This window comes from Acanthochromis polyacanthus, chromosome 3 (genome assembly GCF_021347895.1).
Source record: "Acanthochromis polyacanthus isolate Apoly-LR-REF ecotype Palm Island chromosome 3, KAUST_Apoly_ChrSc, whole genome shotgun sequence".
Lineage (NCBI taxonomy): Eukaryota > Metazoa > Chordata > Actinopteri > Pomacentridae > Acanthochromis > Acanthochromis polyacanthus.
This window is the reverse complement of record NC_067115.1, coordinates 18,359,726-18,376,132: the sequence shown is the minus strand read 5'-3', so window position 1 is coordinate 18,376,132 and position 16,407 is coordinate 18,359,726. Positions and strand designations below refer to the sequence as shown.

The window sequence follows — 16,407 nt, the reverse complement described above, 5'->3', positions numbered from 1 at the left end:
CAACATTCTAAGGATGTAAACAGGAAATGTATTGTAGATTCATACATGCATGATACCACCATGGCCATTTAAAAATTTTAATGCAGTGGTTCGATAATGTAGCCCTAGCATTTAGTGACATTTCAGTCATGTACATGTAACTCCTTACTAGAATTCATACAAACCAAGGCCATGTTTTCTCACCTTGGACATTGAGCACTCTTTCCACGCTGACCTCAGGCATTCTCTTCTTTCGAAGCTCAGCACGAATGCGAAACACCTGGTCAGCATATGGTGACACCACTCCGATGCTGCCTTCGTCCAGCTTACCCCAGGCCACTGGCCACTTCTTGCGCAACTCCTCTACCCGCTCCACTATCTCAAAAACCTGAGGAGATGGACAAGGAATTTGCAAGTTTAGACACGCTGAGCCTTCTATTGGCCTTTTTAAGATCAAGTTGATGAAATGTAAGACATTACATTTGTAAAATGGAAAAAAAAAAACACCATTTTTTTAAGCTGCTTTAGTTTCCACCTAGTTCAAAATGTGGCTTAAAAAGGCACAAAAGGCTGTTTGCTATATATAAAAAAACAGCAAAGCAAAAAACTGCAAGAAAATAAGCTTTTCCATATATTGAATTAAGAGATTTTTGAATAGCATAAACCATGCATATGTTAAAAAAAAAAAAAAAATATGTATGACATACTTCAGTAATAAAATTCTAATTAGTCTTTGTCTATCATAGAAATTTAGTTTAATGTTACAAAGAGTTACATTCTCCCAAAAGAGTTTAAGGAAAATAACTCAGCAAAATAACGTTTTCCTCTGTTTGGCATACGAAGCCTCTCCTTGCCGGACATTTAAAGTCTTCTGAGTGATCTTCTCTATGACCAACCTAAGACGGTGCTACCTAACATTAACTGATGGCGTACAAACTCATACAAACCGAAAAAGAGCAACATCTACACTGTATGTTGCATGACCTTCATGAATTTAGTCTGTCATTTTGGCAGTAGTCAGGCTGCAAAGACTAAAAAAAAAAAACAAGTTAAAGAAAATATGAATTTCATTGTGTCTGTTGTATTATTTAACAACCACTGAATGTTGAATTTAAGGGCTTAATTTTGTTTTGAAGGAAAATTAAGGCCTTAATTCTGAAAGGGTGTACTTAAGCTAGTTTAAGGATGCACGGGCACCTGAACGGAATAGAAACATGAGAAAGAAGTGACAATAAGATGGGAAATCCCCGTTCTCTTTACACTACCGTGTGAAGTCAAGGACTAAGTGATATTTTCTATCCAGGTTAAAAGGAAACAGTGGGGGACAAAATATTTGAAGAACAAAGGCTTTGTGTTTTATATACCACTGAGACATCAAAGTCCCTCCATAAAATAGGAAGCTATGGCCAAATGAAAGAGGAAGTGCTGTGAACCCTGTGAGATAAAGGTTGACCAGCAACACATCACATACTGATGAATGACCTGCATTATGAAACGTTCCAAAAATAAGCATATTTGTTTTAGTGGCCAATAGGCTCAATATCATATGTGCAATTTGACTTTGACAAATTCCTGTATTGGGTGAGTGAGCTTCCCATGGAACTAACTTCTGAGTTTCATGCTACTATTTGCCTACAAGTTAGTGATTGAGTCCCTATTGTTGTTTTTGTTGGCTTGTTTTTTGTCATCTGAGCAGTTTTTCCAATTTCTGTTCACAGCGTAGGCATCCTGTTGGTGGCTTTGAACTGTCAGGAAAATATTGTCTTCCACTTGAAGCTAAGCCCATCAAAGACACTTGCACAAGTCAAACAAATAGACACAATTTTTATGCATTTTAATTTCCCAAGATTATGATAATGTTAACAGTTTGACATGGGTGTTGCATCAAGAAGACAGGAAGTAATTCATTTGGCACTGCTGACAGTTTGGGAGCAAAATCAAGAAGCATCCATGTTTAATTGGTTGAAGCATATCAGCAAAGGATCAGGGGCCACATTCAGTCTGTGACCACAACCAAGAGAGTCTACAGAAGAACCAATCCCCAGCTAGAACTGTCAGTGAATCATGCATCATGAGTGTCAAATGGTGCTCTTGGGTGATTCTAATTAAGTTCATGGGTTTCATCTTCAATTATGATTAAAAGACAGCAAGTGTTTGAAAAACCCCCCACTGCTGATCAGCTCAGAACAATCGTTCTCTTTTAGGAGGATCTGACAAATCAACCAAACTCAACTCAATAATCTCAGTGAAATTGGTTTTCAGTTCAGCTAAATCCCTCAATTATTTCTATCAGTCCACAATATAACTGTTATAATTTAAAAAAAAATCTAAATTCTTAAGAAAATCAGCAATTTCATGCATACGTTAATAAAATCTGTCAAAATCTGACCAACTAGCTGGGACAAAAATATTTAATTCTTTACTCTAAATCCTATTCCAATGCAGTTCCATTTGTCTTCTATGATTTACTGGTGTTAACAGATGTGCCATTTGGGTAGACCACCGCCCACCTCTGGAAAGTGTTCTGAGCACAAAACACAATCACTGCAAGTATGCATACATGAAAATAGTATAGAAGTGCGAAAGTGCGCCTCAGGTTGCATATATATGGCACGTAGCAGAAGCACAACGGCAGTCGTTACATAACCTGTGTAGACATATGGATTGATTATAACAGGACTAAATCTGTTCCGTCAGTCTCAAGTGCACAAGTGAGATGGAAGACTGAAAGATCCATCTTGAATGTTTTCTGTGTAGACATGTCACAGTCATATTCAGACATACCTCAGCATTGTTGTAGTAGGCAGTGCTGTTCTTCTCCTGGACATCCTCTCCTCTGGCAGTGAAGAATGTCAGAGGGTAGAAGTCCTTATGGGAAGGTTGTTTCCCACTTGCCATTAGCTTTCCGTCATAAAACAATTCTGATGTGTAGCTTTATGAAGAGAGGGAAAAAAAGAGTGAGGAAAAAAATGGTATGTTTGAGCAAGAACGTTTATCACAAAAATATTTAAAGACACACAAACCTAATGACAGTAGGCATCTATGTGACACTCTTGTTTTTTTCTTTTACATTTTGTCTGTAACAAAACCGGTCATATTTGAGATTTTACAAAGTTTGAGATAATGACTTAAACTTGAAGAATGTTCAGAAAGGATGAGAGGCTTGTTCTCAAAGAACACATTTATCACAATAGACCTTTCAAACCCCTTTTGGGTTTAAAGGAATAATGTGCTTTGTGCAATGATGATGCAATTTTTTTTTAAGTCGCAGAGTGTTCATGGAGACAATGTGTGTACCACGAGTAATTATAATAACTTAAAACTCAAACAATAAACCTTGAACTTTACATCTTCTTCTTTAATTTTTTTTTTTTTTTTTACTTTTGCTGCTGTACATTTATTGTAGATCAATGCAGTTTGTCCCAGCGACTGCACTGCTGATCAATCAGATACAGTACACGCAATTCCAAATACCTGAAAAGTCAAAATAATGTGCAAACAAAGCACACACTATTGCATTGTGCTAAATTCCAGCGTTTTAAGAACTCTAAAGGATGAAAAATCAGGACAAAATTGTGTATAATCCTCCCTTTGTGTCTGAGCATCATATAGTCACTAATGCCCAGTTCAGTTTCCTTCGAGTAATGCGACACTATCAATGTCTCCCTAGAGAGATTCTGCCTTTCAGTGAAGTCATTTGGCATGACTATAGGCCCTACCCTCTCCTCCTCCTCTGCCTCTTCAGGTTCTACAGCTACAGTTTCCCCACAGTGCAGCATTGAGGGCTCACACCTACTTGATGATAGCTTCATGGGAGCGGTAGTTCTCGCACAGGAGGATGCGACAGGGGAATTCAGGAGGATAGTGCTCATACAGTCGGTCCAGCAGCGACACGTGCAGGTTTCGCTCCCGTGCAAACTCGCTGTACACAAATGGACTGAGCTGCAAATTGAGAAACAGAAAATAGAGGAAAACAAGCAGACCAGAATTAGTTTCTATGCAACCAGGAATATGAATTCGGGATACTAAATGTATTTCAAGTACCAATGAACTGTTTGTGGACATCATGAAACTACCATTATTCTGGCGGATATTATTTTGATATTTTTTGGGTTCCTAATCAATGAAACCACATGTAGTGGTTGACTGCAATTAAAAAATCTATTAGCATTTAAAGAACTTGACACTTCAACTTCATGAGAACTCCATATCTTGCCATCTATGCACATCTAATAATTTTGAAGAATTATTTTCAGGAATCTTTATTTTATATTAGTTGCATGAGAGCCTATTAGATAACAATGCTTCAAAACTCAGAGTAGGCGTTTGCTTTCTCATCAGAACGTGCTGTAAATAACTTCACCTAACTTCGACTTGGTTGACAAATAGTTAGCATTATTTGGCATGGTTAAATTTTTTCTTAAACTGCTCGAGGAACTACAAATTAATTCTTATCCCATTGCAACTTGTATGCTTTTCCATGTGACTGATGTGCCATTCAAAGACCAGACCTTGAGTTGCAGTAGTTACAATGAAATTTACTTGCTGAAAATTGACAGCAGTTTGAGAACATGGCAAATTCTTTTTTGCTTGGAATGCAAATGCACTAGCCAGTCTTAGCTTCAGTTCTGTTTCAGTACAACAAGCCGTAGCAGAGAACTATTTGTTTCACACCAAACCTCAGGTTTTCTCAAATTATTAAAAAAGTTGATTATGTCTCAGCAGAAAAATGCATCATAAATGCAGTACATAAAGACTGACCGTACAGAACATGATTTGGCATCCACATGTGTTTTCATTTAAATGAAGTGACAATTAAAATGGCACACACTGACAATCACAAAGACTTGTTTACATTCTCTCTTCTGACCACCACTGTGAACAAAACAGATTTGTATCTTTAGCCTGAACCTTACACTGAGCCTGCCAGTAAGAGAGGGCTAATTTGTTTTAATGAGGTCCCACTCAATAAGAAAAAAAACAATCAATAGAGGCCTTGGCTTTCACTGACTATACAGTTGCCTTTTACACTGCTCAATGGAGAACTGTTGTTGTGAGAGCAAAAGGGAAAGAGTGAGGAAATGAAGAAATATAAAGGACAATGTCCTTCTTTGGTCTGCAGAGTGACTACGCTGCTATACAGAATAAAAGACAAAAGAAAGTGAGACAGTGATTGAGACTGAAACAGATGGACATTATGTTTTAATCCCGCTTCCTTCACGCTAAGAAATAGCTGGGTAAGATCAAGTAATTAAAGCAATTATTGCATGGGAGATTCGTGCCTTGCCCTCATCCACTTCCCACTGGTGATCCTGTGTACTGACAAAAAACCAGGAGATGAAGAAATCAAATTTTAATTTAGCCTTAGAAGGCTACTGACATGAGTTTATATTTGTATTATATGAGGCTGAAATGGTCTTTAGTGGCTGCTTTCTGTTCTTTAGTATTTTGAGGTAGGCAAAAGTAGTGTTAAATAACCGGATACAAAAAATGGAATCACTACCTCTACTTGATGTCTCATCTATCTTCCCCTACGGTGCACCCAATTTCTAAATGAGCATTTTGATTTATTAAAGGATAAAAAAGAAGACTGTTCTACCATGACAGAAAATGATCCTAAGACCCTACAAAGTATATTTAGATTATGTGACACTTCACAAATAAGCATAGAAACTGTGATTTTTTTTCCACTGGCAAAATCTGCAAAATTACTGAGGACAAACTCGAATTCTATCTGTACATTTTGTCACTGAGTCTTTACATACCTGCATATGGTCTCCAGCCAGCACAATGCGGGTGGTCTTGCTAGCTAGAGCAAAAGGCATGATGGTTTCACACTCCATGGCCTGGGCTGCTTCATCCAATAGGATATGAGAGAACAAACCTGCCAAAACAGATGAGAAAACAACATCCATTTATTTAATTTTGTGTAATGTACAAAGCACACACCTAACAAATAGAGTTGAACTGCTTCAGAATGCCCATTCTATTCATACGAGAGCATGCTGTTGATAAAAATATAATCCATTTAGATTTTTTCTAAGTATACTTATATAATACAAATATGCATAAGTGTAAGCAAAAATAACAACATTAATGAGTAATGGTGAAAAAAAGCAGAGAAAAGCTCAAGAACTGAGAGTCAATACATAAAACTGCACATAATCCATATCCCACCTCAAGTTTTAGGGTAAAACAGGTTGTACTAGTAAGTAAAGGTTAACAAATTGGTATTCAAGTGCAAGTTGGTAAATAGCTTTGTATTCTATGACTATTCTATAACTTGAAAACAAGTCTTTCTTCTTATCACTTTATTTTTATGTGTTAGTGCGTTTACTGAAACCCCTAAAAGGTCTTTTAACCAGACCTGCAAACCAAATGTGCGGTTTTGTGGACATTTTGAAAAGGATCGAACAGTGGTCTAACCCTGATTTAAAAAGCTCAAACAGTGCTTGGCACTACGAGGGGAGGGGATAAAACAGCATGGCAAATGAGCGCTGGAGCAGGCAGCAGGGAAGAGAGGCTGCATAACAACCAGCAAACAGCCTCTAAAGCCACACCATTTCCACAGGAAAGTATATGCAGACATGAATTGTGACAGCTGGAAATAAAATGAACTCAAGGACTGTCAGATAGTAAACAAACAACAAAAACACAGGCTGCCGAGAAAAAAAGGTGGAGCAGTTTGATTTGAGGCAACATTCACTCTTTAGTGTCTGCCTTTGAACAAATGTCTACAAAATGCATTTTGCAGGCATTTTTTTTTTTTTCCATCTACAAAGCCTCAAACTGGTGTTCTCCTTTGAATGCGTATGCTCTTCACTGGAGCAGAGGCTGATACCGTATCCCTACTGTATGCTGACAAAATGGAAAACATTTGGTCCATGTTTCAGAGGTGTAAAGTGATGTATTGAGACTATAGCAGATTATATATTGAATATATTTACAGGTTCTCTACATTCTATGGTATATAATCAAAAAAACAGACTGTCAGAAAGTGAAAGATTGCTTGATTTTGCTGAGGCCACACTGATTCCAAAGACAGGGTGTAATGATAAAAAAAAAATGATACAAAATTATGTACACAAGTTTCTTAAGGTATATCCCTAATATCATGCAGGTAAGTTACAGAAAAAAGGACAGTCAAGGTGCACAGTGTTTCACTTTTTTGAGTGCAATGAAATGTTGGCAGGAACATTATTCCAAGTAGTGCTCTTAAAGTCTGCCTTGAAGTCTTTAGTTTTCTCCTGTTTTTCCACATGGCGTGGAAAATTACTTGTTCAGCAATACATCCAAAGAGTACATGTAGATGAGCTAACCCTTATTTACTGAGGTGAAACACTTTTGATGACCCTTGCTATAAATTGTAGTCAACAGGAGACCTCCTGCATCCTGACTGCTGCCTCTTTTACTTCAATATACATGAACCCATAACGGCCTAATAACGCTCACAAATGATGTACACGGGTCATTACAAATGAGAATGTTTCCCCAGGCAGAGAAGTAGAGATTAGTTGAGAGGCAACAGAGGAAAGATTGTCTTTATGAGCACCAAGTAGACAGAGAAGCAGACATGAAGGAACATGGTGCTTAACGTTTCACCTGGGACATAGCTGCTTGCCTTAGGGAACCTACCTCCAAACCAGAGGTCTAAATTACATTTCTGTAGCTGCTATCTGTCATTGGGCTAATAATGGTGTTTGAATTTGGACAAAACAGTGGTAAAAGAAAGGAGGCAGGAGGGATAATAAGCAGAGGTGAAAGAGATCAGAGGCACAGTGCTGCAGAAGTGATTTGGGGGAGAGATGATTCTTTAATAATAAATGGCAGCTCCTTCCACTCACACACCCAGTCTCTCACATTCTTCCTTTTACAAATTCTACCCTTTTCACACTGTGAAGATGATTTGGGAAGTCTGTAAGTGTGAAACAGTCTACATGTAACTGTACCCAATAAAAGAAGCTCTGTAAAGTTTGGGTTGCAAAGCTTTTTCAAACTGTGAAATTCTCATAAATTGATTTTTAAACTCTGCTCTGAGCAAAAACACATTTTTTAACATTGCTCTTGGATGTGGTGTTGTTCTTGTCACACAGTGTTAACCCCATTAGGAAATAACTTAATGCGCAATAACAACATTATTTTATTGACAGCAGCACTAACCATAGTCTTGAAATGGCTCATACAGCTCAATATTTACCCAATCAACAGTGCACATCTGCTGCAAAACTGAAATACTGTATCAACTTTTAAAGTGCCCACAGCTGTTCTGGTTCTGGCTCATCTATGGTATTGAATTTTTTTCAGTGCCTATTTTTACAAATTTAATTTCCTCGTGTTAAAGAAGCAATAATCAAATATTGCATTCGTTCAGAAAACTGTATTACTGTCCTGTGACTACCCAATTACAAGAAGGCAGTTTATTCTGAACAGCAGCTGGCCATGTGGTTGTCATGCACACAGAAAATATCACACAGGGAAAACATCTCTCTGTGACAGTTTATCATCATATAATACAGAATGCACACAGAGTACAGATTTTACTGTTTTCTTTCTGTTGTTAGTTAAGAAAGAAGGGAAAATCAAGATTGTACAGAAAATATTGCAGTTAATGAGTCTAGATTTGCTGCATTTACTTTTTTGGCATTTATAAAAAATTACACCTGCTTAATCATTGTATAGGTTGAACTGAGGTGAAATAAACCCCACTACAGATGTCTGAGGGAACACCTGTGGACCACTTTGCATGTGTTTAAATATTAGACAGAGTTAATTTTAAGACAGCAGTTGAGAAAAGGAGAGAAAAAATAGGCTGTCAGAGTTTTACAAGTTAAGAATAATTCACATTTTCTTCTTGACCATCTTTATTATGATGAGTTAAGGATATTTGTACTGTACATCTATGATGAAATGTTGGCTCAAAATCCAGAGAAGCTTTGCTGCACTGATGATGACTGAGTGGAACAGTTGTTTAGTGCTTAAAAGTGGCTACTATTGTGTCTAAAGCTTGTAAAATGTTAGGATGACGTATTTGTTCAGCATTTTTGACTTATGTCACTACTCTGTATCTGGTTTCTTTTTCTAAATAATGGTGTCTTGTAAGCGTCTTTGGGCAGGCAACAAAATAAAATCAATCAAGCAACACACACACTGGCACACTAAATCTTGCAGGTTCAGTTTCCACATGCCAGATCCCATATCTAGTCCTTGAATAAAGACTAAAGTCAACAAAGCAAACACGAAATAGATAAAAGCTAAAACATTTTTTTCGGGGGGGGACCTGTGTGTTTGGGTGGGAGATTTGTTATCGCTACTTAGTCGACTTACTGGCTCCCACTTGCCTCATTTCCTGGCGATTTCCATCACCATCAAACACCGGGAGAGCAGGATAGATGAAATGTAGGGAGAGGGGCTAATGATGTAAAGTACATTAGAAACAGGCAGATGGTGTTCCCAAGCAACAGACAAAGCCCCCTCTGCTGACACATTAGTGTCGGTTATTAGCCTGCACTGACAAATTGGTTTGTTTTCCATGTCTTTTACACAACTTAAATGAGTATCATCCTTCTCTAAATGGTGGGCCCCTGCCAACACCGGTTGTCAGAGTCACTAGGGATGACCAAAAAACAGAAAACCAAATGCACCGAGCTGTGTTTGCATAAAGTTGTGAGCTTTAGCATTTACATGCCAAAACCCCCCCACTTTTGTGTAATTCATGTATTACAAGACAAAGACATTGCCCCGCAGTAAATGCTACTATACTTAAATAATTTCCATTATTTGTATGCATATTAACACAGCTTGATTAATTTAAGGCAGGATATTTGTTGCCATTATACTGGTGTTTTGCAGCATCATTTACATACTGTATATACTGGTGCAAAAATAAAAGAAACCCCTGAGCTGAATCAACTTGTCTACACAAATTTCAGTATGGGGTCAAGTTGTGCCTTTTATCTCAGTTTAGAGTGGGGAAACTATTAATTAGGAAGAAAAATATCAGAGTTAAGAAGTCATCGCAACAAGTTTGTGTCTGAGGAGGAATAAAGTATTTCCAAGATTCTTTTTTCTATGAGAAATAAATGTATATGAACATGTTGTGTTCTGTGTACGCCTCAAATCTGCAAGGAGAGATTTAAATATATCTTCCCTGGGATGTTTTTATTGCTAGTCTCTTTCCAAACTCTGGCCCTAATATTCATACAAGGTCTTCATCACTTGTGTTTTTTTTTTAAATAATAAATTATTGACCGAGTCCATTCAAATGAGACAACTGGACTCCAGAGGAGTTTGGTGCCAGTGATTATGGAGGAATTTACACTGCTGAGGTTCAGTGTGTATCCTTGATATGTGTCTTTTGAAATGACCTGTTAACCTCATCCCATTCTTAAAATGTCATTGAGGAAGTACAAGTTGTGCTTTTCAGTTCCTCTGATCCATTTATGAAATTTAGATGACTTGGACTGCTACTGCTGGTCATAGCGTTCTATCCTTCGAAAGTTGCTGAGGGCAGCGGCTGTCTGATGCAACAATTACTAGTCCGACTTACGACACTTGCGATGACAGAACATATTTCTATATTTTCAGATGACTTACCAGGATCCAAGTCAAGCTGGCAGAGGTACTGGGAGGTGCTGAGGGTGACCACAACCACGCGGTGCCTGAGGATATCCTCCCTTGAGGGCATCTGGAAAGTGACCTGTGTGCTGGAGATGAGACAGTACTGCTGGACCACTGGGTGGACCGTCTTCACCCAGCGGTTCCTGAAGTATACCCTGGAATGAAAAAAGAAAGCAGAGATATTATGAGAAAGAGTTACCGCCACAGGAGGATGAGAGCAATTGAGGGCATGTTTGATCACAAGTGTAAAACTTGCAATGTGAAAGAATAGCATGTTTTAGTTTGGAGTCATGGTATGCTTTTTGTGTCTGTTCAGAGTGGGCAAACTATCAATTAGGGGGGGAAATAACAAAAAGAGTCAAGAAATCATCACAGTAAGTTTGTATTGAGGAGGTATCAAGAACTTTCAAGATTCTTTTTTCTATGGGAAATAAATGTACGAGGACATGTGTTTTCTGTGTACACCTCCAATCTGCAAGGAGGGATTTTAAATATATCCTCCTCCCTCCCTCCCTCCCTCCCTCATTTTTTAATCATTTATTGTCTGAGTCTGTTCAAATGAGACAACTGGACTCTATAGGAGTTTGTGCCAGTGATTATGGAGGAATTTACACTGGAACCTGTTGAGGTCTGACTGACCACTCATGTGAATCAAGTCATTTGATTGCCCATATGCTTTCTAGGGCAGAGTATGAAGACACACACAAACACACAGCTGTCAAATTAAGCCTGGGCTGGTCACAGCAGACACTGTTTTCTTCGCCTTGGTGACCTCTGGGGCTACTGTAATGTGATAGAAGTCACTGATGCAGTCGAAGAAGCTGTCACTATCTATGTATGTGTGTGCATGTTCATTGCCTCAAGGTGTAGTTCCAAAAGCAGGGCGGCTTTTAAAATCACATCCCCAAAGCCTGCAAATGTCTGCTTGTTATTACTGTGCGGCAAAAACACCCCAGCCACTCAACAATCTCTGTGCATTACTCCGACAGCAGGCTTTCCAATAAGGGTAATCCAGTTGATGTATAGATGAGTGTCACACTGATACTCTCCAGGTAAAATGATCTATGTTGACAGACAGGCCACAGCCAATAAACACAAAAGATCTCATTCAAGTGAATGTTTATATTAAATATCTTCAATTCAATAAGCAGCATATCATTTTCTTATCCAAAGTATGTTCCCATTGGCTACAATAATTTACTTTTGCTTTGGAAGGCTACAGACCTAAAATGCATGACGTGTGTTGTGCATTTTCATAGGAAGTGGCTAGTTTTCATTTTTGTTAACTGAAGGTAAGTTGCGTGAGTCCTGGGTCTGCAATGGCACAACTGCAGCTGCCGTTTGAAACTGGAGGTCTGTATTAAAATGTGTATGGATTTCAGTCTGCAAATATTTCAATATCACTACCACGTACAAGTGCAAGGGAACTTTGTATACTTTAGAATCTACCTTTATTCATGCAATTTTTACTTTAAAGCACTGATGCATGTATTAGCTGTTGTAAACAATACATGCAAATACAGAAAGCACACAACATGTGTCTAGGTTAGCTTTTGTGTATTCCATAACGGTGTGCTTGTATACCTGAGAGGTCTGGCATGTGGATTGCCTGCTTCAACATAAGGATGAAGGTAGTCCTTAATGTAGAGGTCAGCTGCACTGTTGGAGTGGGTGCAAATCAGGACCCTGTAGAGACAAAAGACACACAATGGTAGGCATGAACCATCATACACAGTTGCTGCAAGAATTAGCAACTGAGATCTTAAAACTGTGGTGTTGTGCCAAAAATATCTGAAAGGATAAATACAACCTGCAGCAAGTGTGGGTATTTTTACATCTGTGTTATTTGAGGAAGTGACCCTTTAAACTACATTGTGGACTGGTTTCCTTTCATTTGTATTAGAGGAGCACAAGTGGCTGGCCAATGCTGTATCTCATAGTTTTTAATATTAACAGAGTGATCCAAATTCATGCCAAAATTTAGTTGGTTCTTCTGTATCTGGCAAAATGTGGTATCTCACAATGCTAAAGCAAGTTAAAAAAAAAAACATCCTGTATCCACCCTTTGATCTGGATCGGCACCAAAATTTGAAAGGTTCTTCTTTTGTCTATCCTCTCTCCTAAATTTCACAGAATTCAGCCAAGTTGTTTATGTGTAATCCTGCAGACAACAGAAAAACAGCACACCTTTGCCATAGCTTTCACCTTGGCAGAGGAAAGGGTTGTCCAATGTCATGATGGGATTAAAGGGTTTGTTTATGTTTTTAGGAATTAACCATGACTGTCTTAAGAGACAATGCAAGGGTGAGATAAGAGCTACCATCAATACATTTGTTTGTGCTATAGGGTTTGATTCAAATGTTAATCTTTGGATGGTCTGATAAAAATATATTTATAAAAAAACTTTGACTTTTAATAACTATAACATTCCATTTTCATTTCATATTCAAGTGTTACTATAGAACATAAAATGCAAAGGAAGTAGGACTCAGTCAATACAAAACCAGGTGCTGAGAGCCTATTAGCAATTACAGTATTTGAGGGACAGCGAAGCCAGTATTACATACTCATTAAAGCTTAAAGCAGGGCAAAACTGTCTTCTATAATTACACATTTACTTGCTGAAGAAACATCATAATGGCAGATCTGCATAGAAAGCGTCTCGCATCGAACACAGAAACACATACTGGGTACAGCTGACCAGGGTCTATATAAGATCTTGTTCACCGTTTTAACAGAATGATAAGCTGGTAGCACTGGTCCAGAGGGGTCATCTCCTCCTGTCTTGGCTTTTAAAAAAATCTATAATTCATTATCACCATAGAATATTAGATGTATTCAGAGTGAAATGAGAAATGAATATTACATTGCTACACATTTTTCGAAGACAGTTTTTTTCTTTAACATTGCATATACACACACCCTACTCTTTCTTATTAAAAAACCAAATGTTAGCTTCTGTTCGGGGACAGTGTCCGAGATATTGCATTCATTTTTCATAAAGACCAGGGAACCATTTACGTGCTCGGGCTACATCGCTTTGCTTCTAACTCAGGACACTGTGGAATTTCCTGTGGGTATTTGCACACAGTGAGGGAGCTCACTAATGATGAAAAATGCCAATGGAAGAAAATTTTGCGATGTTTCATTGCTATACAACATTGCGTGGTCCGATGAAGTGACACACCTTGATTGATAACATTATGGCTCGTATGGACTTCCATTTCAGCCCAGGAAACACATTCTAATTGAACTACTGCATCAACCACAAACGGTGCATATTCAGTCAAATGGCCCAAACACTTTGAGTGATGAGAAATGCACACTACAAAGCATGCAAGACCACACAGCACAAACTGGAGCTTTAACCCACCCACACCACAGCTTGAGACTTTAACTGTGTTTTCTTGACTTTAAATGTCAAACCCAAGGAAGCCGCTGCCCTGAAGCAAAACCGAGGCCACTGAACAGCAAAGCATCACTGCCGCCCCATCATGCTTTGTGACTGACCTCCCATTCCATTTGATGCATTTATTATTCGATGCGAACACCTGCAGGTGTGTCGCTTTCCTTTTTTCATTTCCTATATAAATAATTAATCATCTACACTCAGTGACACCTATTATTTCATAATGACTGCCAGCAGTCCCTTAGTCCCAAGAGGTCTTGGACATCAAGGTTGTTGATTAAAATCCTACAATGGTGTAAAGTCGACTTACATTATAGGTAAGAAAAAAATGGTATTATCTCAGTAATGTGCATGTGAAGTGCACGGCTGTTGTGCTGGTGAAGAATACTGCATTACATTACAGATAGATTTTTCATGAAAGTATGATTTTTTTTTCCCCAGAGCAGTTGTAATAGAACCGCATTAGCTTTGTGTACCTATTAAACCAACTAATGTAAATTGATGAGTAGTTCACGCGTTCGTTGCCATAGGCTACTAACAGCCCAAAATGACTGCAATATGTGTGGGATTTGACAGTTCTGTTGATCAACGGCAATAACTGAACATTTACTTCACAGTGTTAAAGCACTTACTGTCACACCCAGTAACATGTCAAGACAAATTTCTTTCCATCTGTGAACCTAAACCCTTTCAAGCGCAGAAACAAACACATGGTCCTAGCTGTCAGTGCAAACATTTGATTTCTAAATAATTAAATGTTTATTCTCAACCACAAAAGAAAAAATAAAGCGTGTCGTATTATTGTAACAGTGCTTTGCTTTGAGATGCATACCAGAACAATCACTTGACTGCATTAAAAAGAAGCCCTAATCTTTGCCACAGTGTTGGAGGGATTACAAAGGAAGGTGAGGACTTCTAAATACAAATTTCCCACTTAACTCAATAGAGCTTCTAACCCCAAACCAAACAACCGAAAAAAGCAATACAAGTAAACAAAACATTCACAGACCTGCTGTGGTCCTGGCGGAGGATGTGCTTGACAGCCTGTGCCAGGGTAAAGGTCTTGCCGGTGCCATAGGGTCCAATGATGAGGATTGGGGGCAGAGGGATGGAGATGGGTGTGGTGATGGCCAGGATGGCTTCTTTCTGCTTGGCATTCAGACGGGGATCCAGCTGCTCATCCCATTGCCTGAGGGCGGAGAGAGGATGGGGAAATCGTTCGACTTTTAATTAAAAGTAGCCATTTTCAAGTATTTAGATGGAATGCTGCCTGATAAACAAGGAAGAGGCCTGAATATGAGAGGCAGTCTGTTGATTTAATTAACTTCATTGCGACTGAGATAATGTGAGAAAAACTAATTTTAGCACAGGATGACAGGCACTGTATGCATACAGAGATTGAAAATGACATTTTTTGCTGAGCGACTGGAGAAAACGTGTGGTGGATTGTAATAGCATACTGGCACGACGAATAAGAAGGAAAAAAACAAAGATGTGTAAAAAAATGTGGAGTAGTTGAGAGACTAAGAAGGAAATAATGGGGGCAAAAAATGGGTAAGAAATGAGGAATCATAGTAGTTATTCACTGAGCATATTCATGTTGCTTTATAGCATGATAGGTCGCAAACACATACATCTAGGCAACTTACACATTCAGACTGTCAAAAAGTTGTGAGTGCCCAAAGCAGCTCATATTTTTGCTCATTCGGCGTATAATGCAGTTGAGTAAATTGTACATTTTGCAGTCACAGGATTAAATGAAACATGCATGTTGATGTGCCTGGGCATACACTTAAATATCCATAGCAGAGAAGCTGCAGAATGGCTGCTAACGCGTTTCCACGTGAATGTGCAACAGACATGAGTACCTTCTCACCAAGAAAATAAGTAGCAGAAATGAACAGAGTAAAAGAACATCTTAACAAATACACAGTAGTAGGTTTATGTATGTGTGCTCATACAACATGGGCAGAAGGAAGTGACTTGCGTATGTGATTTCATATGCATAACTGTGACCATGTGAGCTATTGTGTATGTAGCGCGTGTTTCTGTTTCTAAGCATCACTGTCCTCATTACAAAGATTGCATCTTCTAAAGCTGTGGATCCACCAACACCAATTGATCGAACTCCAGCTGAGACATAGTTGGTGGTCTAAGAGAGACTGTGCGAGTGTGTGTGTGTGTGTGTGTGTTTGCAAGACAGAGTGATGGATGGATGTGATCAAGGGGTACTGTTAGAAGGTATGAGAAGCCTCAACTCTTTAAGGCCAACAGTGTTTGAGTTCCACCAACACTTACCTCCACATCACTCCTAAGACAACTTAATTATCTCAAGTATTACAGTAACGCAGCCATGTGTGACTTATTAAATGCAATGTTTGTAGGATTGAGAATGAATTTTA

At 38.6% G+C, this 16,407-nt stretch overlaps 1 protein-coding gene across 1 annotated transcript in view; it reads right to left on the bottom strand.

Moving 5' to 3' along the window:
• Positions 1-16,407, bottom strand: part of helz (helicase with zinc finger) — a 61,025-nt gene that overhangs the window by 20,385 nt on the left and 24,233 nt on the right. The window contains exons 16-22 of the mRNA XM_051946118.1: positions 15,015-15,194; positions 12,181-12,282; positions 10,573-10,751; positions 5,745-5,863; positions 3,776-3,921; positions 2,764-2,911; positions 184-367 (exon numbers count right to left, since the gene is read on the bottom strand). Of these exons, the coding sequence (XP_051802078.1) occupies positions 184-367; positions 2,764-2,911; positions 3,776-3,921; positions 5,745-5,863; positions 10,573-10,751; positions 12,181-12,282; positions 15,015-15,194 (1,058 nt within the window). The remainder of the gene's footprint in view (positions 1-183; positions 368-2,763; positions 2,912-3,775; positions 3,922-5,744; positions 5,864-10,572; positions 10,752-12,180; positions 12,283-15,014; positions 15,195-16,407) is intronic.